The sequence below is a fragment of the Thunnus albacares genome, chromosome 23 (genome assembly GCF_914725855.1).
Source record: "Thunnus albacares chromosome 23, fThuAlb1.1, whole genome shotgun sequence".
Classification (NCBI taxonomy): Eukaryota; Metazoa; Chordata; class Actinopteri; order Scombriformes; family Scombridae; genus Thunnus; species Thunnus albacares.
The window spans coordinates 9,600,415-9,627,853 of record NC_058128.1 but is presented as its reverse complement, the minus strand read 5'-3'; the positions used below and the strand labels follow the sequence as shown (position 1 = coordinate 9,627,853).

General features: G+C 40.7%; 1 protein-coding gene across 1 annotated transcript in view; it reads left to right on the top strand.

The window, feature by feature from the left end:
- The window catches only part of apaf1 (apoptotic peptidase activating factor 1), a 49,550-nt gene that overhangs the window by 11,039 nt on the left and 11,072 nt on the right, over positions 1 to 27,439 (top strand). Inside the window, exons 19-26 of the mRNA XM_044343248.1 lie at positions 729 to 854; positions 3,022 to 3,141; positions 3,319 to 3,444; positions 8,612 to 8,737; positions 11,580 to 11,711; positions 11,810 to 11,935; positions 13,760 to 13,885; positions 15,300 to 15,446. Coding sequence (XP_044199183.1) covers positions 729 to 854; positions 3,022 to 3,141; positions 3,319 to 3,444; positions 8,612 to 8,737; positions 11,580 to 11,711; positions 11,810 to 11,935; positions 13,760 to 13,885; positions 15,300 to 15,446 — 1,029 coding nt within the window. The remainder of the gene's footprint in view (positions 1 to 728; positions 855 to 3,021; positions 3,142 to 3,318; positions 3,445 to 8,611; positions 8,738 to 11,579; positions 11,712 to 11,809; positions 11,936 to 13,759; positions 13,886 to 15,299; positions 15,447 to 27,439) is intronic.

Genomic DNA, 27,439 nt, shown 5'->3' with positions numbered 1-27,439 from the left:
GATAAAGCCTGTTAGGGCTGAGCAAATGCTGGTTTAGAAATCTTGGGTAAACACAACCTGTCCCCCAAACAGAGACCAAATTGAATTGATTCAGGCACAGGTATACCTAGTCACTCCTGTATTGTTTTGATTATCTCTCTCCAGAGAGGCAGAACCAGAGAGCAGGCCCACATTGCATTGATAAAAGTGTCTTCATGCCTTTTACGTTTCCAGCACAAATAATTTTCTAGTAAACCCAATTTATGAAGACGGACAGGTATAAAATAACATCGATGAACTATCTTTATAGTGTGTAAATTCTCCCTGAGCTTCTCTTGTAAACCAGCCTGCACTGAAAATTATCTTTGCCCAGGAGTCCTTATCAGTGTTCAAATTCAAACCCGTCTGCCAGATAAGCCTGAGGTTCTCACAGTTGCCACATATTGCATTAGCAATTATCTTTTAAAACGTGGAAGCTTGAATGATAATTTTTAGGTAATTTAAAATATTTCATACATTTCTTGTGAATCCACTGTGGCTGAAATCTGCCTGAACTTTTTACTAATATGATTTTGACTCATGGCAGCTTGCATGATTTCTTTTTAATGGTAGAAATATTAGAGAAATCACATTATTGTGTGTTCAGATGTGTCACTTTGGTACCCTACACTGCTCTAGAAGACTGTCTAAAACCAACGGTGTACTTAAATATACTGGTGAATAAGTGTACACATGTGTGTGTCTTCCAGCTGTGGGACTTAGAGGCCAATAAGAAGATGGCTGATCTCAGTGGTCACCTGAGTTGGGTCCAGCGTGTCCAGTTCTCCCCCGACGGCTCACAGCTGCTCTCCTGCTCTGATGACCAAACTGTCAGGGTAAGACTGACTCGGTGTGTGTGTGATGCATCTATATGAGTTCATCAGTGTGCACAGATGCTATCAGTATTCAAAGTCATTATACTTTGCTCCCCCTGCCAGCTGTTGTGTTTCAGCCCTTAATGAGGAACTTTATTTTGTGTGAACGAAAGCATAGCGTGTTTACCCTTTCAGGCCTAAAATATAAACACGAAACAAACCTGATTTTTCTGTATGATGTGTTGTGAAAGAATCGGGGAACGCTGGAGTTGTATGCAGTTGTTGCCTAGACTTGCTTTAGGCTTTTTTCCCTCCCTATTATTAGGTCACATAAACACAAATTCTTAACTGATTTGTCCTGACTCATCGCTCGCATAAACAGCGCGATATGTAGCATAAACAGTCTGAAAATAAAGAAATTACATGGAGTATCATTGCACTTTAGCCTTTATGGCCTTTATTGTTACTATTTTATATAAGGTGGTAAAAACATGCTTTTCATTCAGCTAATAAATAATATTTTGATGCAAAACCTTATCAATCTGAATGACAAAGCTGCAGAGTTGCAACAGAGCAGTCTGTACATATTATTTATGATGACAGATTCTCTATTTTACCCACATTTTTATTATTTTGGCAGCAGGTAGTCATCTGTATACATAGACAGTGCTGTATCAAAACTTTGAAATATAACCCCTAAACTTGACCGTTGAGGCAGCTCTACTGCTTTACTACCAAGATCCCAACAGCCATCTTCAACGGAGTAATTAATCTGGAAAAAGTGTAACTGTCAGTCTGGAGAAAAGTCAGGGTGAACCATAGACTGTAAAAGAATAATGGATGTAGGCACTGCTGGTTTGTGGACTTGAGGACTTGAGGACTTGAGTTTGCATTTAGACGGTCTCCATCTTGGTTTTTTGGAGCCGGAAGTGACCATATTTGGATGAGAGGGTGGTGTTGACCCTAGTGCTAGCTGCTAGCTTGGTTAGCACTGTGCATTTACAGTCTATGGTTAACTGTGATAATGCTAATGCTAATTTTCACTAGTGAGAAAAGGCTTAAAACTGTTATAACAAAATGTACTTGCTAGAAAAAGAGTCTTTTAGTACAACCAAACGCTAAACAAGACTTTATTTTTAGGCGACCAAAATGTTACAATTAACTTTCATGAAAACCATAGACTGTAAAAAAATATGAACATAGCCACTGTGACATCACCCATTGGTTTCTTAAGAGCGGTTTTGAAACACAAAGTGGGCAGCACCGGCCATCACCATCTTGGCGGTGCCTGACTCAGCCTAACTCCCGGCTAATCCAGAACGGGCAAAGAGATAGAGCTGAGGTGGGCTAAATGAAGCCTGGTGGCTGAAACAAGCCAAACAAGTGACCTGTCACACCCTTAATTATGCATAACTTTAAGCCTTAATAAAATTTAAACGGGTGAGTTATATAAAAATTCACCCCACGTACAGTTGTCATGAACGGGGAAATTAGCCATAGAGACCAAAACTGCTTTTTGTACCAGGCTGTAAACATGTTCATTTGTGTATTTTAACATGGGGGTCTATGGGGATTGATTAGCTTTGGGAAACAGCCTCAAGTGGCAGTTAGAGGAACTGCAGTTTTTGGCACTTCTGTGTTGGCTACATTTTTCAGCCCTGGAGGTTGCCGCTTGGGTTAAACTGACCCAGTTCTGACTTCTCTACCACTAAAAAGAAAAGCCTCACCTGACCTGTAACTGCATATGTTCCACCTAAAAGCCTGGAAACCATCTCACACTACTCCATTTACCCTCCATTTACCAGCATCCTCAAGTGTGCGTATTTGAGCTTTTAGACCCTATCTGGAAATTCAGATTTGAAGTGCCAAATAGGAATTCCTGACACAGACACTGATGACTTATTTGTTGCCAAAGATAAGTTATTTCCAGTTTGTCTCTGCAGTGTAATTATGAAAAGTCAGATGAAAGACAAAGAAGAATCACCTGCGACTATGAAACGAATTGGGTTACACCTACTGTAGGTTATTGCGGGTTAACTCCTCGCTCTATGAAAATGTAGATTATAAATGGGGAAAAGTATTAACAACAAATATGAGAACAGTGAAATGTAGTGTTGTCTGAAGCTTCACCGGCTGTCTGCATTACATTGTACTCAAGCTTTTGTGTCATGTGTTTCTGCTTTTGTAGTTATGGGAGACTAATAAGGTGCACACCTCCTCAGCAGTCTGCCTGAAGAGAGACTCTGATGTTCTCTTCAATGATGAAGAAATCATCGTGTCGGCTGCAGATAACTGCAACAGACTGCAGGTGAGCCGAAGGGGAAAGGAGGAGAGAAACTGAATGAATAGATGAACGGCAGGTTTTCCGGTTGAAACAGGAATGTGAAGCTGGAATTAGTTTTTCTTTGAGTGTGTGCTCAAGTGCAGACAAGTATTATTGTACTGTGTTCATATCAATGTGTGTGTGTGTGTGCATGTTTTTCAGGTGCGTGATGGCAGGACTGGATCAGTGCTTTTCCAGTCAGAGGAGAAGCCGTCCAGGATCCGGTGTACCTGCATGTGCAGGCAGCCCTCTGCTGTGGTCCTGGGGCAAGAGGACGGCACTGTACAGGTATCCAACACATTTAGATGCTGTATGTGTTTGTGTGTATGCATGACAGGGCAATCAAACAATTTTAGACACTTCATTCTAGTGCTGAGCTAATGAATTTGTTTAATCAACTGACAGAAAATTAATTGACAACTTTTATCAAGCAGAAATACTAAACATTGAGTGGTTCTAGCTTCTCAGCTATGAGCATTTGCTGCTTTTGTCTGATTTATGTTATTGTAAATTGGAAGTCTTTGGACAAAAAAGATATTTTTCTCTATTGTCTGACATTTTTAAACAAACAATCGGGGAAAAAATCTACAAATTAATCGATAATGAAAGTAATCCTACCTCATTCCACTGTCATATAATGTCAAATATTAGTTTTTTTTTAAACAAGTGGCAAAATTATGCTGGTAAGTCTGTCTTTAGTGACTTATTTGCTTAATTTAAGTAATCTCATTCCGATCATTTTCACATCTTTGCTGCAAATTCCAAAGAAAAATAAATATTGTTTATAAAGAATCTTTCACAATTACATAACCTGAATTTTTACAATCAAGGTTGTAAATTCCTGCTCTGTGTGTATGGATGTATGTGAGGATCTTTTGGGTGTAATCTCTGTTCCACAGGAGGTGTTTCTCAGGCCACGTTGAGTCATGAGATTTGACATTAGCACTGTCACCTGTACATCAAATCGCCTAAAACATGTCTTTCATCTCCCTCTCTTCCTCTCCACTCCTCTCTTTCCTGCCTTTCTTTTTACCTGTGTCCCATATTCTCAACAATGCTCATTCTATTTCTACATTTCACCGTCTCTATCACATACTCTTTGTTTTATTCCCTCTTTTCTTTTGTCTCATTTCCTCCTTTTGTTCTGTCTGTCGCCCGGCTCCCCTCTCTCCACTACTCTTTGTCTTTATGATAAATTGTTGTTTGCAGGTAGGGAATCTGTGCCGCAACATTAGAGGACATCCCCGAAAGTTTTTGTCCTATATTACAACATAAACACACAGCCACAAAGAGTCCCCTGATACATCCGTGCTGTGTCCAGGCCAGCAGCCTACGGCAAAGAGCATCTCTAATTAATTAAAAGGTCCTGCAGTCTTAATTAATACAGAGGTTAATGATTTTAATTACAGCTCTTTTCTGGCCCTTCATGTGCCTCTCTTCTTGTCTCCTGGTCCCAGAGATATGAGATGGAAGGTTACTGCATGTGAGGACTTTAAGTAGCACAGATGATGAGTAATTGGAGTTCCAACAACTGAGAGATATTAAAAAGGAATATTGTAGATTACTGGGATACATACAGTCAATTGCGCTATTTTTTTGCAATCATGTAATGCACACAAAATACACCAAAATATATTTAAGGATTTTTAAGGGTCTTGTGTAATGTTTTTTTTCTCTGTACCAAAGCTTTTCCTGTGAGTTGCCTCAGAAGTTGCTCTGTGTATCACTCTAACTTGAGCTCACTGCAAGGCCAAGATTTTTTGAAGGGGTTAAGGTTAAGAGACTGAAAAAGTGCTGGCAGTAGTTATTAGTGTCGCAAAGTTAGAAAAAATATTGCAATGCTCATACACAACTGACTATCAATGGTCAGTCCTGCAGGCATGTTTCCAGTTTTTACAAACCAGGTGATTGCTGAAAAGGGATGATTCATTTTTCGGTAGCAACTGAAATGTATACACAACATTATGTGTCAAATCTGTCAAGTACTGAAAGCAGGTGTTGAATGTCTTGTCAGAATTGTAATCTTGTTTACTTTCGATCAGATAGTGTTATAGATTATAGATTTTTATTTAGGCGCAGTTCTTGTGCAGCTGCTTGTATTCATACATTGGACGTCTTAGGCTTCTTTTGTTGATTTGTAGAAAAAGGTGTCAGTAACAGTAACAGCTGTGGTGAACACAACCCTGAGGTTACCCAGCTTCCTGTAACTGCAACATACAATATAAACATTTCCTGCCCTCTGAAAGTCAAATAGGATTCATTCTGATTATACACAGTATGTCAGTTTTTGGGGTGACATATATACTGCAGTAGATTTGTTTGTGTCCACTGGAAAGGAACTTATTTCTACTGTTATTACCTTTTGTTTATCCACTGCATCATGAACAGCACTACATTCCATCCACAGTCTGATTGCTTTAATTTGAGGGTAATGGCCTCTCTAACTGCTGCCATTTTGCTGCTCTCCTTCAGCATTTTAACATCATCATTTATTACATGGAAAGCATCCAAAAATTCCACTCTTTGTTGTTGTAATGCAATGATGTCCAAAGGATTTTGTATTCCTTGTTGTACAGCTTCAAGCATTCCTTTGAGCAAGAATGCTCACTGAACATTATATTTTGTGTTTTTTATACTTTATCAGTAACTTCCAACTCATTTGGATACATTTTAAGTGTTTTTAATCCTCATGGAGTCTACACAGCTTTTGCTGTTGTAGTCCGCCCAAGCTAACACCAGGGGGAACCCTAGTGTTAGCTCGGGAGATTTTCCTAGTGTCAGTCACTGCTGCAGTGGAAGTGGACTTTTTATAACCAGTTTAGGAGGAAAAATCAGCAATAATTTATCAATTTAAGTTCAATCTGACATGCCGGCTTTGTGTCAGATGTGCAGGAAAGGACAGATAGTCAGTGTGTGTTTCTTTATGATTGAAAGAGTGCAGTTGTGAGTGTGTATGTGTGTGTGTTTGTGTGCATGTGTGTTTCCTGTGGAGCAGGGCTGACAGCTAGTCAGGTACTGAGGACGGTCGGCCGCAGGATCCGACGACTGTTGACCTCCTACAGGAGGTTGGTGCTGGCGGTAGGGCTGTGCACAGGCAGCGTGCAGGTATGGTAGGGAAAGTGTAACATCTGTGTGTATGTGTTCAGAAGTCACCAACTGCTGTGAGTTATTTTGGGTGTGTATTTCTTTTTTAAAAAGCTTTAATGAAGGGGAAGACAAGATGCAGATCGTAAAATACACATTTCAATTAGGGCCGGGGCGATATAGACAAAATCAAATATCGCAATATTTTTGACCAAATACCTTGATATCGATATTGCGACAGTATTGTAGGGACGACTATTGGTGCTTTCACAAAATATTTACACAATGAGATTTTTGATAAATAATCAGTAATGTGGATATAATGACTAAGTAGGTAAAAGCAAATAATAGAACAGCGGGAATGGTCTGGTAAGTTCAGAAAATTACATCACTTTACTGTAATGCAGCCTTTAAAACCAGGAAAAAACAATACTGATGTCATATCATGATATTACGGTATCCAAAAGTTGATATCTAGTCTCATATCACGATATCTACATAATATAAATTTATTGCCCAACCCTACATTCAATGTCACATTTCTGTTATTAACCACATCTCATCATTCACAACTTTTATTCGTGTTTGTTTGACTTTTTTTACTCCCTTGGTAGTGATGTTTAAAGCAAGCGTTCCTCATTACACATTCCTCTTTACGTTAGCCTACTTTTATATTTGTTTTTTTGTTTGTTCATTTGTTTTTTTCAACAATAACCCTCAGGCATTTTTCTCATTGCACCATACCAGAAATCCCTGAGCCGGATGTGTAAAGCTCGCCAAAGTGCCCTGTCACGCTTTCAAACTTGCGTCCCAGTACGTGAAGCTTGACAAATTCGGTCGGTGTGCCCCGAGGCTTGTTCTGATCAGACATTTCAACCCTCTCCTCAGAGATGTAAATATTTTAGTGCCTGATAAAACCCCAAGTGTCATGGGCCAGACATGTACTTTCAAAACTACAGGTGCTGTGCTAGACTGAAGATAATGTCGTGCTGCACTTAGTTTAGTTCAGTTTGTTCAGCATGTTAAGAAGAGAAAGTATTTTCATGAGATTCTTGTGCTTTATTCCTTGTTTTGAAAATAAGTTCATGAACCAATGATTTGTTTTGTATGAGTTTCAGTAATTTATTCTTTGCTTAATTTGAATATTTGTTTAATATCACTAGAAAGATCTATCTGGAGGTTAATTAGGAAAATTGTGGCTTTGGTATCACAGCAGTTTATTATAATTACACTTGTAATCTAAACCCCTGTTTCACCTCATAATTCCTTAAGTAGCCTTCTTTTTACTAGTCTTTGATAAGTAGAATAAGCTCTGTTTAGTGATAAAATAAACTTCTGTTCAACTTTGTAATGTATGTAGGCCACAGGCCACGAGAAAGCCACCAACAGATGGACCATATTAAACAAGATTCCTTCCCAAGGAACATTATCTGCAAGGATCTTTGCTCTGATGCCATATTTTTTTAGTTAAAAAACTAAGATCATGTCATTCATTTTGCAAGTATCTGGTTATAAACCAAAGTATTGGACAAAGTCAAATTCTGACCTGATGATGGTGCTACACGAAAAGTCAAGGGATAACCTATGTTATTACAATTCTTCCTAGTTGTCAAGACATTTCACTTTAAACCACAATGGTGGTGTCAAAGGATCACCAAATCCATTAGGTTACCTCCCTTCTGAAAGTCCCTGGGTCGTAGTGTTAACAACTATCCAGCCAATGCATTTGAGGACATTTACAAGATCTTCTATCTCTCCTGAAACCAGAAGTGAATAAGCTGTAAAAGTTTATTATAACAGAGTTTTATGATACAGAGGAAGAAATCCCAAAGTGATGACATTTTTTTTTCATTGAGCTTTTGAGCATCAAAGCTGTTTTGTTCTCCAACTCCTCCAGTAATGTCTGAAGGGCTGTCAGACCCCCAGCAGCCCTCAGCGGTCCTGACCGCACTGAACAGTTGCACTCTCAAAGCTCACACCCCCCCCCCCCCCCAAACCCTCCACTCCATTTTCTTTTTGATGTGCTTAACACCATCAAGCCAACAGCCACACTTCACCTTTCTCCTTCTCAAGCACCTCCTCAAACTGGGACTTTTTTGGTCAAGATTTTTAAGGAAACTTTCTAGGACACTTTTCCTCCCTGAGTGTATCTTGGCAAACACAGCTGTCATTTGAGGTTTACATAGATATTCTAGAGACCGTGTGTGACTTCTTGGTACAGTGGAGCTCTCACTGCACAGTATTCACATCTTTTTTTGGCCAAACATGCCCTTTGCTTTACTTACAAGCCATATAATCATTTTTACTGTTTGTTTGGATACTTGCGGTGCCAATGTTTTTCTGTTTTTTTTTTTGTTTTTTTTCCTTCCAGGTGTTGGAGGTGCCCTCTGGGAAGCTCCTAGCCACTCTGCTAGGACACACCAAGACGGTGTTGCACTGCCAGTTCAGCCAGAATGGCCAAACACTCATCACATCCTCCGAGGACACCACCATAAGGGTTGGTTTAACTCATTTCCTCCTTCAGTTGATCCCCTCTTGTCTGTATGCTTTTTGTTTTTCTCTCTTTTCTGCTTGGTTTTCCTGTTCGCGTCGCTCCCATTCATCACCCTCTCCCTTAACCTCACCATCTTTTCTGTCTAATTCATGACTTGTTCTTTCACCTCCTCCCCCAACCTGCCTCACATTTGTCTTCTCTGCTATTGATTATTTCTCTCCCCCCCCCACCCTCCATCCCCATTCTTCACCTTGAGTAAAACTGCCTGCTCTGCTGAATCGTTCATCCAAGTAGTGTTTCAGGTCTCTGTGGTGCTTTCACCTTCCCCAACCTGTTACACCCTACCAGCCTCTCTGTTGGCCTCTTCACTTCTGCATTCTTCAACCCCTCCCTCCCCCCCCACCCGTTTTGTCTGCTCTTCTTTTCCCTTCCTTTGGTTGTGACTACGCCGCTCTCGATAGCTCTTTATCTCCCTCATGCTCATGTGTTGACCGTGTGCAACTGTATTGTGTATGTGTGTGTGTTTCACGCCGTCACGCTCCGTCAACCCCCACCATTCATGCTCTGTTGCTCATTTCCCCTTTCCTCTCCTCCCCTCTCATCACCTCCTCCTCCTCCTTCTTCATCTTTGCTTTTTGCCGACAGACCTGTCCACTGCAGCACTTCCTTCCCCCCTCTGACAGCGCAGCACCTCGTTCCGTATTCATGCGGCTACTGCCTACGCCATCACTATTCTCGGACCGTCCGCCACTTATTCAGAAGCTATTCAAACGCGTGCTGTATGACATTTGCTCTCTAGGAAATGGAAGTGTGTATTTAGATGTTAATGCAGTCACACAGTGAATACAGAGAGATCTAATGATATTGATATTAGCAGGTGATGGATTCTAACCTTTGGACCACTGACAGACTCTATTCAGAGGGAGAAAAGGTGCAATGTTGCACACGAGGGTATGATTGATAGGATGATCTGGATGATTCTGTCTGTCCTGCCCCCTTCTTTGAGCTCAGCTGAACTCCCGTCACTGCTCATTTACCTGATGGCACACTGTCAGAAAACAAGCACTGTGTGGAGAGTTTTAACTCCACAGAAGCATTAGCATAAACCCAGCACACCCAAACAGGGATGTGATCAGGAAGACAGAAAAGCAAAAAAAGTGACATGACATATTGTATCATTAGCATTGTAGTAATGCTCTAAAGAAAGACTACACCCCTACATGAAAGTATCCTCCATTGCTTCCTGTCAATCAAACGATCTGTGTATGCTACACAGCTAATACATTCTTCTGCCAAAGAAACTGCCTTTTATTGGGATGCTTTTTTTCCTCCTTTACTTTTATTTCCAGGTTGTGTTTGACTGAAAATTCATCTTTGTTTCTAATGATGTCCTTTGCTTGTATGTCCTGTTATTTAAATAGATGCAAGAGTATTTGTTGACATTTAAAGGAAAACTCTAGTATTTTTCAATCTAATTCTCAGATTTGTGACCTTTCTTACTAATATGTCATGCTATTTGTAACTTGCCACCTCTCTTTTAAAGATGTGGAAAATAAGACCCAGGTTGAAATTTATTTACTTGAAAAGCCCGGCTGTAAATTCAAAACTAATTTTACCACTTACCCATGAAGCTGATTTAAAAAACAAACAAACAAAACAAAACAAGCTTGATAAAACTTTTTAAAAGATGTTGCAATCGTTTTATTGTTGAAACCACTGAGTCTCTGACTCTACCTTCACAGACTTTAATCGACATTATTTGCATAATCGTACGCTCACATGTTTAAAGGTATACTATGCAGGACTTTCCTAAAAAACAACGTATGGACTCATACAAAACTAATCCCTCTAAACCATCACTTATGATCCACCAGAAGTGTGTGGCGGTGTGTTTAACTGCAGAGACTTCTGCCCTCTGCCTGTATTTTCTTATTTTCATATTATTTTGCTGTGTTTAGGACGTTTCCGGGCGTCAACCTTCGGGCAGTGGGTGCGTAGCCCCCCGCTAATGACACCGCGCAGGGTGTGAGGTCGGGACTCGTGGCGTAGCGACCAGGTTACTGCTCTGTGTCTCTGTGTCATTGATGTATAAAGAACTGCAGGTCTGTGCGTCTGCTTGACCGAGGGCGGGGCTGAGCTACACACACGCAGAGCAGAGAGGCCACAGCGGACAGGATGAAGCTCTGCATTGACACAAAATCATTCAAATGTGGCACCTTCCTGCAGGGTTGTGCAGAGGTGTGAAACAATCAGAAGATAAAAGTTTTATTTTTCTGATTCACAACTTTGTTCTCGCCAGCACTGCTTGCTCTCTTCATTGACTCTCTAGCTCGTTTGACCACCACTTCTCTCTCTCTCTCGCTCTCTCTCGCTCTCTCTCGCTCTCGCTCTCTCTCTCTCTCGCTCTCTCTCTCTCTCTCTCTCTCTCTCTCTTGCAAGTTGAGCCGGGAAGGAGGGGCCAACTGTGAATGCTGTGTGTTTACAAACACCAACCAACAAATCCTACATAGTATACCTTTAAGTAAACAGACATTTCTCCTTTTACCTGCATAACCTGGTTTCTCTGAGTAACTGTGAGTAATCTGTGTGTAAGGGTACAAGGGCTCCACATGCTGTATGAGACCTCACGTAACCTACACAGAGGCATTTCTGTAGCCAGTTAAGGTTTCCATAAGAGTGCTATGAATTTTGGGCAGTCCCTCCCAAAAAAGTGAAAAGTATGCATGTGCATCAACATCTTTGAGTCCATAAGTGTGCACAGTGGAACTGGAGTGAAAAGCATCACTGACTGAAACATTATTATTACATTATTTTTCCCTGTTTGTTTCTCTGCTGCCCCCTGTAGGTGTGGAGGTGGCAGTCAGGAGAATGTAAAGTACTGCAGGGTCACAAGGAGCAGATCAGATGCTTCTCTCTGCTCTCCAACTCACCTGCTGATACGAGACTGCTGTCCTGGTCCTTTGATGGTACCATCAAGGTGAAAGCTCACACACACACACACACACACACACACACACACACACAACTGCAGCATGAAACCGAATTCAAAGTAATCTTTCTTTCATGCACTATAAGGTGTGGGACATAGAAAGCGGAGAGAAGCTGCAGGACGTCGAGGCTCACCGGGGAGCCATCCTGTCATGTCATGTCTCGCCAGACGGATGCCTCTTCGCCACCACCTCTGCTGACAAGACTGCTAAGGTTCAACACTTACACATGCACACATAGTCATGGGATGAGACATAACTGTCTGTGCTGGCAGTAACAATGTGACCTATTACACATCAGTGTCTTCCCTTAAATCTCCTTCCGAAATGATTACTTACAGCACATGCACACTGACGTGTTGCTGTTGGTGATATCTGAGGCTAACTTTCTCCAGTAGCGAGACAAGGGACCTTAGAGATTAGCGTACAGCAGATGGCCCCAGGCCTGGTGAATTAGCTGCAGGTCATTCTGTCCTCGTACACCCACGTCCAGTGATCATTTAGCCTGACTGCAGCCCATGGACCTGTTGACCCACCATCCTGGCAGGCTGGTCCGCAACCTACCCACCTCCCTGTCTGGATGTAGTTTTTGCCAGGTTGTCATTTACCAACACTGCTGCGTTTGACTTTGGCCTGACTTTGACTGACTCAGTGGGCTGGAGATGCAGTTTTCAACCTTTTCAACCTAAAATCATTGCTTTTCCTACTCATCATCCACAGAGAAATGAACTGCACTGCACAGTACACACTGAACTGTACTGAGACTGTACCCCCCTTTGACACTGGCTCTCTGTCAGCGTCATTCATTTTCTTGGATCATCAAAACAGTTGTGGGTTTTTATTTATACTTCTCCCTCCAATATTTGCCAATGGATGACAACTGGTGTTCCTGAGTGAAAAGCCGCTCTCTCAGGCATTTGTTAAAGCAGTTGATCAAGAGCCACTGCCACCGAGTTTCACACAGGAATTTGGAGTTGGTCGACACTTACTGTAGAGAACAGCCACTGGGTCGCCAGCCAGACTGGCTTCAGTCAATGGATGGTAGTGAGAGAGAATGTGTGTTTTATGGATTTGGCAAAGATGATAATTGAGGTGTGTGTGTGTTGTGGGGCTGGTTTGAAGCCAGTCACATAGTCCTTGCTCTCCAGACCGAATAGGGGCTTTGGTAGCTCAAAACACACATAAATACACAGTCCCTGGTCTCCATCTATCTAGAGGTCAAACCGAAAGGCTTAGCCATGAGTGTCTTTGTTGAGAAGCACAAAAAGAGGGAGGGAGTTCTGTCCGGCTCATTCCTTTCCTCCATCTCTATCTCTCTCTGTTCCCCTTTTTCCTCTTTTTCTTTATTTTCCCACTGACCTTCAGATGAATGGGACTTTGTGTGCAGACATAGTTAGCCTGCTGCCAAATGAAGTGTCTAATTATGAGCTGTGTTATTTTCTGCGCAGCACAGGATGCGACCGGGGTAAGAAGGAACACGGGGAGAGAGAGAGAGAGAGAGGAGGGAGGGGAAAAAAAGAGAAAAAGGAACGGAGGGGAGGAATTTAAAGAGTATAGTAGATGAGAGACAGAGATGGGATGAAAGTCAAAATCGAAAATAAAATGAGGCAGCACAGCAGAGAGCGAGAGAGCAGTCATTAACAGTTGCATCACTCTGATGCAGGTTCTCATTTGGCATGATTATTTGTCCTCATAAGACCTATCAGTGCATGATGGCTGGTTTGAGAACCAGAAATAAAACTTCATTATTATTATTACTTGTTATTCCCAGGTAAACACCGCTATGTTGATTTTTGTAATTACATTTCATCAATATCACAGTCTGTCCAAGGGGAGTTACATCCCATTTAGCTGCCCTATGTTACAGAAACATGTCACCTCATCGTCTTCTAAATAGGTTACTCACTAATTTCAAAGTCAGAACGAATCTGTTTCTGTTTAATATACAACTGATGTACTGATTTCTACCTCCATGATGCAGCTTCTCTTAAATTTGTGTGTGTTTATTGCTTATTGTATCTTCTCTCTGGACTCCTAGTTATGGTACTGTGATTCCTGGCAGTGTGTCCACACACTGAGCGGTCACCAAGAATGTGTCCGAAGCTGCCGATTCTCATGGGACAGCCGACGCCTCGCAACAGGAGATGACAACGGAGAGATCCGGGTGCGTATTGAAATGATGCGGTATTTCTCTTTATGCGTGTCTTACTCGGGAGGAAGTCAGGCTCATTGGGGGAGGGGAGACAGAGAAGAAAAGGAAGAGCGGTGGGATTGATGGAGGTAATTTGGAAGAAAGGCTACAGTGAGGTGAGGAAAGACTTTCCATAGTGCCTCCTGCCTATAGACGCTTTTATCTGTGTGTCCATCAAATGGCATTATGTTACTAATATGAGAAGCAATGGCAACGCTGTGAACCCTCTAATTTGCCGTGCAACATACAAAAAATGCAATTACAGCACTCAACATTTATTCCAGAGATCACCTCATAATTACATCTCATCACTCATTTAGATAAAGTGCTTACTAATACATCATGATTGCTGCACATGCACAGAGCAGGGATGAGATGAAAGGAAGGAGGCAGGGCGCACGAGCCGGAGGAGGTGCAGGTTGTGTGAGAAGCTTAGTTGAAGAGAGCGGGAAGAGGAGGAGATGTCTGACAGCGGGGGGTAAAGGAGGGGATAACCTGGAATCCGCACCGCTCGTACACAAACATACATGCAAACACACACACACAAAGTATATGAAAAGGAAGATGTGGAAAAGTTATTCAGCGCTCAGACCGCGGCGACAAATGGTGACGCCGCAGCAGTCAACAAGGGGTTAATGCCCTCTGGTGGCCTCCGAGCTGAACTACTCTATTATCCAGAAATGGCCGAATCCATCAGATCCAATTACATAAACCACACTGAAATCTCACCCCTGTTTCTATGGAAACAAATGTGAATCACTCACTACAAAGCATGCCAAGTGTTAAATATAGCTGCATGTGTGGATGTGTCATTGTCAAATGTACATTGCATGTGAACAGTTGCGTAACAGCTGCAACAGACATGACATGCAGCACTAGTGACGACACAATCACAAACCGACCGTTTGATTACGGTGCATTAGGTAATGTCTACATTTAGATCCATACTCCAGAAAGAGCAATATCTATTACTCTTTCTAGTTATCTTTGTCATGTGTTGAGGGTCCAAAGAAGCACATCCCGCCCAAGTACCGTACCAGTCAAAATTTGGAAACACTTTCTCATTCAAGAGAACGGGAAGGTGTGTCCACACTTTTGAGTGGTACTGTATATGCAGGGCATTGTAACGTTACAAAAAAAACTACCATTTTATGTCCTTTAATACTATATGCAGCAAAATATGGAAATACCAACATGGCTAACATCACAACAAGCTAGCATAAATCTAAAATGATTCACCAAGGATATAAAATGTACATTTTTAAGTCTGTAATCAAGGTCAAGGAGTGTTTGACTCCTCAAATCTAACATCTTTGTTGTTTGTGATTTTTACTTTTTTTTTTATTTTATGGGTGAAATAAAAATGTTATTTTTATGGGTGTTACAGCTCTGGAGTGTCAAGGACGGCGCTCTGCTGAAGATTTGTTCGCGGGATGGAAAGGACGGCATGGACTCGCTCCATGGAGGCTGGGTGACCAACCTGCACTTCTCCCCAGACAACTCCCTTCTGGTCTCTACTGGGGGTTACATCAAGGTACGTTAACAAATACTGTACATTCACACTCATGTGGTTACTCCACTTTGGTTGTATGGAATCAGACGGAAATAGAAAACACATTGTGGTAAATAAAAATGAGTCTGTTCCAAAATGTCATGTTTACATCGGCATTCATGTCTTCATCAGAGAGTCGACAGTAATAATCATAATAATTTTGTTTATAGAGCACTTTTCAAGCAGTGAGTGCAAAGTGTTTTCCAAAGGAGAGGAAATTCAAAACATTACAACATTAGGGACAATTGCAAGAGGTAAAATAATGAAACACGGACATACATATACATACATATACACATATATGCATATATCTAAACAAATAAAAGATAAAAACTCTCAATGAAGGAAAAATCAAACAGTTTGTAATCCATCAGCTGTGAGGAAGAGCCATTGCATAAAAATATGTTTTAAGACGACACCCTTTGTTTTTAACCTGGACTCTGGAATAGCTGGAAGACTCAGACTGGCAGACCTGAGGGGTCTGTTTGGACAGTACGGTGTAAGGAGCTCAGTTATACACTCCGGCGCCAGATCATTCACAGCCTCGTATGTGATTAAGAGCACTTTAAAATGGATTCTGAGAGAGACTGGAAGCGAGTGCAGTAAATCCAAGATTGGTGTGATGTGTGAGAATTGGAGTGAGATGACAAGAAATAGGGGGAGAAAGAGAGGTGGGGAATTTTATACAACAAAGGCTGGACTTGAACTGGGGATATTAATGATCGGTGCTGCATAATAATTTTTAATAACGATTATTTTTAGAGATTTGGGGAGCCTTCTTTTGATAGGAAAGGGTCATGGTCAGGTTGAACCAGTCACGTTTTAGATTCATGGTATCCATCTTGGACCCATAATAATGAAGTTTAAGTATTCATTTATGTACTCCCGAATTCCAATGAGTTTTAAAAAACGACCTCTTAATATCTGAGTGTTGTGTAATGCGTTACCCACTGTACACACGGTATTTTGCAGTGGATACAGTACAGACTGGTTGTTGGCACTGAAATGCACTGTGTGTCTCTTGCTGCCCACGTTTTAAACTCGAGCACATGCATCCATGAAGACACTTTCACAAAGTCATGCAGCATACTTCCTTTACTTTGCATACGTTCTGCTGTTTTTCAACAATATATCGTCATGAAGTGGATGAGCAGAATTGTTGATTGAGAGACGTTTGATGTGTCACAGTAGGAAAAAACAGATGACTTCAATATGCACTAGTGTTACATTAACTAAAGGACTGTTGTAGAGCTGCAGGTTTACATAAAAACAGTGCATAAAATACCCAAGAGAATGATATCAATGCCTCCTTACGACGTGACTGGAATAGTGTATGTGTGTGTGTGTGTGTGTGTGTGTGTGTGTGTGTGTGCGTGCAGCTATCTTATTGCCTTTATTTTTACAGGAGATGGGGTCACAGAGCGGGCAGTCTCAGCTCTGCTCTGATTGGCTATTTGCTTGGCAATGATGTAATCCTCAAGGGAGAGCGGTTCTGATCGATGAGGCTTGATACCTCAGATTGCTCCTGATATTGTGTGTGTGTGTGTGTGTGTGGGGTTGTGTTGTGTGTGCGTGAATATGTGCATGCACGTCTTTGTTTATACCTGCTTGTGTGGGTCGACAGAGATGTTACTGTTGAAGGCAGCGGTTGCTATTGTTCAGGCTTTTTATAGACAGATGGCCAAAAACACATCATAATCTCTTCCGCGAATGTTGCTATTGACAAGATCATAAAGCCTGAGCTCGAACATAATGACAGCCCCAAATATAGTTCTTTTTTTTTTAATACCTTTTCTTTTTTATCTTTTTTATGGCATTTGGATTTTCAGGAAACTCTCAGCTGCTTTTTTTTTTTTTCTCAAAGTACACAATGCACATGCGGTTCAAAGGGCATAAGAGCATCAAACACAGTAGCATGACGTCATGCATTATGTGATAATAAGGCTTAAGGGTTTGAAATCATTGCTTCTCTGGTAGAAAAGAGCTTCAGATTGTACTTGAATTGATTTGCAGCACACAAGCCGACTACTGATAGGAGGTAGATGATAAGGAAAACTTTTAGATTTATTCCAGATTATGGATTGCCTACCAATAGGGCTTTGTGTTTGTTTGTTTGTTTTTCTTATCACAATAATAATTCATGTCAGCTGATATGCATTACATCATGATATAAATATAATCAGATTTCTCCACTAGCAGATTCAGAGTGAAAATGTCAAATTCTGCTGCAAACATAAAATCAGTTTTAATCAATAAATTACACATAAATAAACCATACATATATATATATATATATATAATTTGCTATTGCTCAGCCCCACCTGACTGTATGTGCTGTGTTCAGCGATGTAGATAATATTGTATAATACTGTACATAGATCATAGTTTTGTCCTGAATTGTTTTGCTTGTTTGCTATTGTTTTACTTTTTGTTCTTGAGTAAGATTATCAAGTACATCAAGTGTTTATTTGCAATTTGTGTCCCTTTCTATGCTGTTTATTGGGCCATTTAAATTTTTTGTATTGATTTGTGTCTATTTTACCATTTACCAAATAACTGTAGTGTTAATAACCAAACTAAAAACCAAACCAAGGGTACCTTTTCTAGACTGTACAGCAGCTCAGCTAATATAAATTTGTTAAACACACAAATAGGATTACAACTTAGTGTGATATCTTATATTCGTATAATTATAGTCACGATATCCAGTAAACTACCAGCTACAAGAATCCAACAGCTCAGGACACACCTCTAACCAACCTGAGTCAGTTGTAACACCTGAACACTGAGAGTGCAAGCAGAAAAGTATGAAGTTATGATGAAATGTCGAAACATCCAGCTTCTGCCACTCCCAGTGGTAGTATGGATACAAACCTGATCAAAAACCTACTAAAAAAGAGAAACAGGGGCCAAAATCGACATCTTTTATGAAGAATTAAAGCAGTATCCACTTTTCTATGATGAGCAGTGACATTATGTTCAAAATCAGTTTAAATGAACACATTTGGAACATGATGCGGTGTCTAACTGTGCTGTTGGGGTACATCAGACAACAAGATTAGGAGCTGCTGCACTAATATAGCCTCTGATTTGTTTATTAGTGAACTTTAAAGACAGGCCCGCTCTGCTTGATGCTCTAATGTAGCATCATTAGCTTCGTCCTCCGTTACATCATCATGACAGTTATAATTATTTTGGGAATCGGCTAACGGATCACTCCATTACTCCATTTTTTTTTTACCCCTCTCTTACTTCCTCAGCAAGGCGTGTTGACTTGATGGATCAGCATGTGGACGCGCGGAGCAGTGATGGATTATTATGGCTGTCTTAAAGGGTGAACCCCCCGAGTCACGAGCTTTGATTGATTAATCGCGCTGTGTGTCGGCCGGACAGCTACGAGAGGCCATCCTGTCTGTCATATTAATCACCATGACAGAGTGTGTACCTCTAATGACAGATAATATAGCCTGCAGAGCGAGGGAACATAATAATAATCTAACTGTCTATCTGTTTTAATGATTATTGCCAAGACGTGTCTCCGTGCTCGCCTGTTTTGCAATCAGCAAACGTCTTGAAACTAAAACTTAGCAATTATGTTTTGACGCTGCGCTTAAAACAGACTTATTATTAAGTAATTTAAAAACACCCTCTCATATCTTAGCTTTTTCATGTTTCCGTGTTGAAGATATGACAATGAAAACGGCATTACATTTCCATATAAAATACGAGGAAGCAAGAACACCAGTGTTGTCAAATAAATTACTTATTGACATCTAAAAAAATAAATAATCCTGGAACATTCTAATTATTTTTCTGTCAGTCTTGGAAAAAAGGTTTGGCAGTCGTATGAACGTCCTTTATAAGGGTATTTGGTTTGTATTTATCCTCAGCTGGTGTAAAGGAGAGATTTCATTACGGAGGATCAGCAGGATTGTGTAAAATGTGCATTTGGATCATAGATGAAGACTGATTGATATTGAAGTTCGGCTTGAATGCCATAAAAAGCTGTGAAAAAAAATGACTGTGAACTTTTTTTTTGTCTTTAGAAAGCAGAAATTGGAGGTTAAAAATTCATTTTCACCACATACCTTGATAATAAAGTGAAAATGAAGATGAGTACAACAGCTTATTGATTTCATATTCTAGGTTGACTTAACATAGCTGCAGATTTAATAGATGTTTTCAGATAGTGAGAGTTCAGTTTAAAAGCTTACGCACATGATAAAGAATGAACAGTTAACACTGAGGTTTCAAACGGCCACAAAACTGTTAAATCTACTTCCAAGATTTATTTTCTAACTTGGAAGATCCCTTCAGACTTTTTAGTGCCACAGCAATCCCCTCGCCTCGTGCTACTTTCCATAAAAACGATACTGTGATCCTCATTGTTCTGACAGTATTCCTTGAAGAGAATTGCTGGATATATAAATAAAAATAAGCAGCGCTGTAGAATTGAATATTTTTCTTTTTTGGCAACATGGTTCAGTGGAGTGTTTTTTTTTTTTTTTTTTTCAGCTATCAGATCCTCTGTGATCGCGGCTCTGAACATCAGAAGCCTGTGTGCGGCGTGACTCAGTGTGTTACTCTTGCTGCTAAACATGATGATGTTGTTATTGGTCGGATAAGAGCAGAAGAAGTGACAGCGGGTGATGTCTCCCATGGTTCTCACTCAGTTTATGGGTTGATGTGATGCAACATGAGGCTTGTAGTGTCTGGAGTCCTTATTGTTTGCCTCTTTCTATTTGTCTCTTTGGCTCTCCCGTGCAGAATGATGTTTTCTCGTTTGTCCCAGTGGTTTTTATTTTTTTTTACTCGTTTCTATCAGTACTACTGCCTTAATCATCTCTCAAGCTTCTTGTTTTTCTTCTTCTCCGCCTCTCTTGTTTTTCTCTATCTCAGTTTTATCACTCCCTCCCTCTCTGTATGGTCAGATGAATGGTGTGAGTGTAATTAAAAGCAGCGGGCTATTGTGTGGCAGTATATGTGCTTGTCCAATCCCCTGTTGTTTCTAGGAACCTGTGTTGAGTGTTTAATTAAACATGTTTTATGCTCCGTATGAGCAATGTTTCGCTTTCCATAGTAAAAAAAACATAAGATATGTGCTTTTATTGGTGCTGTTGGTTGTATAATTGTAAGAATCTGCGCAGATACAGTAGGTGTGTTTCCCTGTGTGTGTGTGTGTGTGTGTGTGTGTGTGTCAGGGTGTGATGAAGTGGTGTGGTCCAGCCCTCTGAGAGAGGCCGTTACATCCTACACTGACTCCCATCAGTCCTGCTTCCTTCTGCTCTGGGTCCTGCCAGGAAATGCTGTACCTGTCTCACACCTGGCCTTGACACACACCACACACCTCACACACAAAGACACACACACACACACACACACACACTCTCTCCAAACAATCTGTCACAGTGCCATGATCCAAGAGGGAGGCGGCAGGTGTGAAAAGGCTCATCCTGACTGCACGAACACACACACACGCCCAGCAGCCCAGAATAATTCACACCAAGCCTTCATGTCGCAAACAAAACAAAAAGCACTGAACAAATTTCTCTCCATAATATACAGACACAAATCTTTCCAACTGTACCTATTTTCATTCTCTTAAGTCTTAATCAATATGTTTGGATACTCTTGAGCTAAGCCAGCTGTCAAAACCCAGGCTGAGGTGCCATCACATCAGTTGGGATGGCAGATACGTTCTGTTCTGTTAATCCTCCCATTTCAGTCGGATCAGACTCACTGACACAACCGTCATACCACTACTGAAGTAGACAAGTCAATTACCAAATGAGTTACTGTACCTAGAATTAAGAAATGTGGAGAGGAATCCTTTAACCATGTGGGAAAATATAGGTAAGGGGGAAAGACTAGTTAGTTAGTTAGACTGGTTAGGTTAGATAACCCCTGAGTAAAGCACTGAAGCCATAGTTTCCTGCTAAGTGCTTGGCAGCTCATGTGAACATAGTTAAAATAGAGCATGCATGCTCCTTCAAATCAGTAGCATTGTATATGAGCAAATGAATTATACAGTATGTTGCAAAATTAATGTTAGCAAATTACATTGTGTTTTTGTTCTGTTGTATTTCACATTGACTCTATTGCTTCCTCCTGGTTCTTGCCCCTTTTTCTCCAATGTCTTCACTACTTAGACAAAACGATAAACATGCTAGTCATATTCATATCAAATTAATCGCAGAATATGCAGCAAAAGTTCAGCATAGGCCCCCAATGTCCTGTTGATGATGCAGCCGTGCAACTTTTATCCTTCCCCACGTTGTCACTTAAAGCATTTTTAAAAAAATACGACACGCATTTTTCAGTTATAGAATAATTTTGGTGCCTAAATATCGAAATTCGATACTTTCCGCAAATTCTCACCACCTTCAGCGCTGTGAAGTCTGGTGGAGCTGTGCTGTTTATTTTAGTCAGCTGTAAGAAAAATGTGTGATACCACTGTACCAAGCCTCCTAAGGGTATCATGGCGGAAAAAAAAGTATTTATTTGATTTTGTGGAAATATGTGCTGACTGATTTCCACATCAGTATTTTTTTTGCTACTGTGTGATCCCCAGGGGGAGCTCTGTACCTGGTTTCAAAGCATGAAAATACAAACATGGTGTGAAATGTAATGCTTGCTGTGTACTGGAGTTGCATTGTCAAGCAGGACAGGTGTGACCGAGCGAGCCATGACGAGCTGATCAACTTGTCAGCAAGAGTACACAGCGAGTCTCCATCCATAAGAAACCGACATTACCTGGATGTAACCCCAGTTCTATGAGTGTATGCGTAGAGGGTGGAGCACCAATGAAATGGGAGTTTTCTCGTAAACAAACACAGTTACGTATGTTTAGTCACCAAAACAGATTGAGTGTATTCTTTTTGTTTAGCGCCAACAGCAGGTTGACTCTTTTTGGTTTTCAGTGAAACTTCTCAACAACAATTGGATGGGTGGCTATGAAATTTGGTACAGACATACTAAATGGAGCCTTACGCTGAATACAAATAACTCAAGCGATCCCTTCATTTTTCTTCTAGCACCATCATCACATACATTTTGAATTTGTCCAATACTTTGGTTTATGACCAAATACCTGACAAACATCAGCCTCATTAGTACTTTGTGTTTTGTGCTAATTAGTATGTGTTTGCATGCTAATATGCTAAGCTAAGTATTCTGATGTTAGTACGCTGACTTTAGCGTTAACGTCTAACTACCACCACCCCCTAAGCATCCCCCTCCCTGTGCCTAAACCTAACAAAGTGGGTGTGTCATGTAGATACTGCGAAACCGCAGATAGACTTACTTGGACCGTTTTGGAACCTGCATAGTTTACGTCCATGTGCACATCTGCGAGCAGTCTTCTTTTCTACTATTTTCTGATGCATTTATACATTTTTTTGGCACGTTACCGCCACCAACTGTCTGTTACTGGAATAACATAAAACTGAAAGACGTTATTATTAAACCAGAAATGTTTTAAACTTGAGCGATACAATCATGGATGTCGTTCACCCCAGTAGACAACATGACAATGTGTTACAGAAACAGGGAAGTAGGAACACACAGTTGCTTTTCTTCTTTATTTTTTGTCTTCCAAACCCTCATGCTCACTGTCACATTAAATTACGCACCCACATGTTCTCACACTGACATTTGTCGTACATGCACACACACACACACACACACTTCCCCCCAGATGGATGGAAGTGTTTTAGATGACAGTTCTCCCCTGCCACCAGCGTTGTCAGACATCACTTATCAGTCGAGCCTGTGATGGAGGAGAAAGGGAGAAACACAATTTCGACTTATCTCACCTTCTTACACTCCCCTCGCTTTCATTCCCTATTATTCCGTCTCTGAGATCCCACCAGACCTGCTCTTCCCGTGTTCTTCTCCAACCTTATCTTTCTCTTTCACACCTTCATTTGTTTTTTCCTTGGTGTTGTCATATTTTTTGTCCACTTTCATGACCTTATTTTTAATGCTGCCCTCCCTCACTGAAAGGTAACACTTGCAAGCTTTTTCTTTTTTTAGATTTTCACACTCACAACCCTTCGCCCTATGTATTATATTTCAAAAATGAGCTTACTTTGTACAAGAGGTTTGGCTAAACCCTTCCAAAACACTAATCATTGCTATCGCCCATCAGGTTTTAGTCAGTCTCCATCCTGCTTTCTCAGCCGGAGCCATCACCGTTAACCGCGTCTTAACGAGGCCTCAGCGGCCAATTAACTGTTACAGCCAGTCATCACTCCAAGCAAGGCTCAAAGTGAGTGAGTGAGTGAGTGAAGCAGGGAAGGAGGGCAGGGAGGGAGACGTGATGAAATGAAGGAGTGAAGGTTGCACTGACCTTCCCTCAAGAGACATTTGATGGGCAGAGAGTCTGTCAAAGATTAAGAAACAGTTGCGTAACGGTGAGCAATGAGGGAGTGAGCAGAAAAGACAGAGCGGAGAGTGAATCACCTCTCACAGGGATGGATGAGGTATCAAGCAATCAAGATTCTTGTATAAAGAGATTGACTAAGCCGTAAGTAAATGTGTGTCTATTTTCTCTCACTGGAAAAGCAGACCTTTGTGCTCCCTCTCAAGGCTAAACATCAGTCAGTCCAAGAATTCATTCTTCTTTTCCAGGCTGGAGGTACGTTGTCTTCAGGTCTTTTTTGTTTCAGAAGTCATAAATATGACTTGTTGCATACGTGAATGCTTTTGGTTGGAAATAACAACAAAGCAGGCTACGTGTGCAAAAAAAACCCCTCAGAAAACGCATATCACAGAGTTAGTTTGAGATGCTTGTGATGCAGTGTCAGAAGAAAGAACTTGGAAAGAACACTTGGCACCATAGTTTGTGTTTAATTAACTGATTTTTTTAAGTTTGAGAGCCAATGTTTGAGGGAATTGCTGTCAGTTTTCCATTCAGGTTGCCGCTTAGAAACTTAGAAACCCCCCCCCCCCCACCACCACCACCACCCATCCTCTATCCTAGACTCTTCAAACAAGAAAAAACTCCTCCCAAAAAGACCTTTTTACCAGGAAAATAGGAAGAAACTTCCGGGAGAGCAACATTTGAAGGATCCCTTTACCAGGACAGACAGAGTAGACAGAAGTAACAATACTACAATTACAATGTGGAGAAATAGAAAGATGACACGAGGTAAATAAACAAACAAACATATGTAGAATAAGGATAAGAGCAGATGTTTAGCAACTTCTAGGTGCCGCCAATAATGGACTTGAAAAATTCAGAGAATAATCCTTCAAGTTCACATCAACAGTAGGCAACAAACATCTATATAACCAACAACAAAGTGTACAAGGTTATGTAGTCTGGCCCATCCACATAGCAGTTGGGCAGCTACATCTACTGTATATTCATGTAGCCAGAACAAAACTAGCACTTGTCATTTCATATTTCAGTAAAAATCCTGTTTACGCAAGAAGAACCCATCCAGGCAGCAAAACACATCTATACATATGTACAGTTTCATGTGGTAGTGATTTAATATGTTCAAAATGCCCCTCCACATTGAAAAATGCCAGTTTTAGACTCCAGCTTTAACACAACACAATCAGTCTTTCATGGCTACTGCTTTGGTGGTGAAAGAAAAATCACGGCAACCTTTCAAATTCAGAAAATGTGGCCGTTTTATAGTGCGGCTGACTGAATCGGACTCATACACAGTCCACCTTTCATCGCCATGTCACAGTTTTACAGTATGGCTGACTTCGAAGGCCTGCCATATATATATATCGTATATTTTTTTTTTATCCCCTTGGGTCTGAATGTTAGTGTGTTGTTGAAGGACAGGCCTGCAGGAGAGCTTTGACACGTCTGCATCTGTAGCAAAGACAGATGAACTGCAGTGGCCACACTTTTTTTTTCGGGTGAACACATGAACACAGGATGCTTTATGAATATCTATTAATAGCACTTCTTTATTAATAGCTGCATTCTTGGCAGCCGGGGAGTTTGTTTGCTTTTTGTTTTCTCTTTTTGTTGTTTCTTTTCTGCTTTGAATAAAACTTTCTGGGCACATCATTTTGCAATTGCAATGATTGCATTTCCTCACAGGAATTCATTAACCTTCCATTCAAATTCCCAGCAGCACTTTTCTGTACATTTTTTTGCATTTGTGAAGCAACATAAAGACTTCACTCTTCTTGCTTCTTTACTGTACTGTATGTTGGGCTAGTTGCACCCCTTGGCTTTTACTTTGATCCTTGCATCCCCAACCTCCCGTAAAATTGGTCCAGAGATGGAAATAATACATTTTGATGACTGCTCTCTTCTGAGAAGACATGTAAATGAGCCAAAGGTAACAGGACACCATGTCGGTTCAGGAAACGTTTGCAGTTTTGATTTCATTCACCGCTTTCTTCCGTCACGCTGTTTTTCAAAAGCAAGCGCCCCGCAGAGCTGCTCCAGTGGAGAAGCAAAACCCGAATCTAAAAATACCTACACACACTCATAAGATGCAAAACAGCTCCTGAAAGTGCACCTGTCTTTCTTGCAGAATCTATTCTATTTTTTTTTTCATCATTTTCCAGTTTCCAAAAAAGTGTATTTTAACTTGCACAAGGCCTGGGTGATAAAATGATAGTGTTATGTACCAGCAATAGACACTTCATCAATAGCAATAAGTGAATTGTTTGATAGTTTCACTTGCATGCATTAAATAAAAATTGCCATGAAAGGACATAACGAATAAGCAAAGTTCTGTTGCATGAACAAATACCAAGCATGCTCCCTCCCTGGCTCATAAACAGCCTATCATATCTCTTGATAACGGAGCGCACAACGAGGGACACACAAACAGCCAGTCATTTAACTGGTGTGTTGTTCGGTTGCACCATTGACATGTGACACAACAACAGAAACAGCATAGAGTGAGAAAATGAGTGAAGGAACCTTTTTTCTCCTGGTCTTTATTACAAATGGGTCATTAAAAATGATCGATATAGACTGAAATGAAACATTTTATCATGATAAATTTTTCATCTCTAACGTGCACACATTCTTCTTCATGTGGTCAATATGCATCCAGAGTATAAATATATTTTCTGTATTATATCCTTGATTCTCTGCTTTGCCATTTTCACTCGTCACTTGCTTCCGCATGAGACAAAGCAAGAGTTAAGAACTTTGCAAGAAGGTGGAACAAACGTGTACTGGTTTCTGTGCTCTCGTTGTCCAGGTTGGGATATAAACACAGGCTGGTGAAATATTTATCTGTCTCTGGGAGGCAGTTGTTTCCTGTGTGTTGCTCATTAAGCTAGGGTTAATTGTCTCTCTGGCTGGAGATGAAGGGCCATTGTGTGTGAAAATCACACTGAGATGAAATGAGGGAAAGTGGAGATGGGAGATCAGTGATAGAGGATGAGGTGGAGGGAGAGGAAGATGGTGTATGCATTATAAAATGCATGGATACACACACATAGTGACTTACTTTCTCTTAATCTCTCTTTCTCTACTTTTTCTTTACAATTTTTGTCATAAACTCTCTTTGTCTTACTCATTTTCTTCTTCTTCTTATTGTCTTATTGTGTCTAGATCATGATCCAAATATAGAATAATTTCACAACCAAATGCAATGCAACTTGAATAAATTGTAGTATTATACATATATGCTTCCAGATTCCAAGTTTATTACATTTGTGTGAGAAGTTTTGAGACTCAGATCCACAAAGTTCATGCTGCATTCAAGTGCTGGTGGAAAACTCCACCCTTTCTGTGGAATTTCCATGAAGGGAACGTTGTTTTCTCTCCAAAATATTAAAGTATTTCATCCTCATTTCGATGTTTGCAGGGAAAATGCGCTCTTAAGGGTGTGCCTGTGTTTATACAAGAATAAAGAGTATAAAATGAGCACCATTATTCCAAAACCCTAATGGGAAAAAATGCTCTGGTCACCAATAAAGCATTTTATTGTCTTGATCTGCACCCACGTTTTGGAAAAAGCACTGTTACTACCAAATTA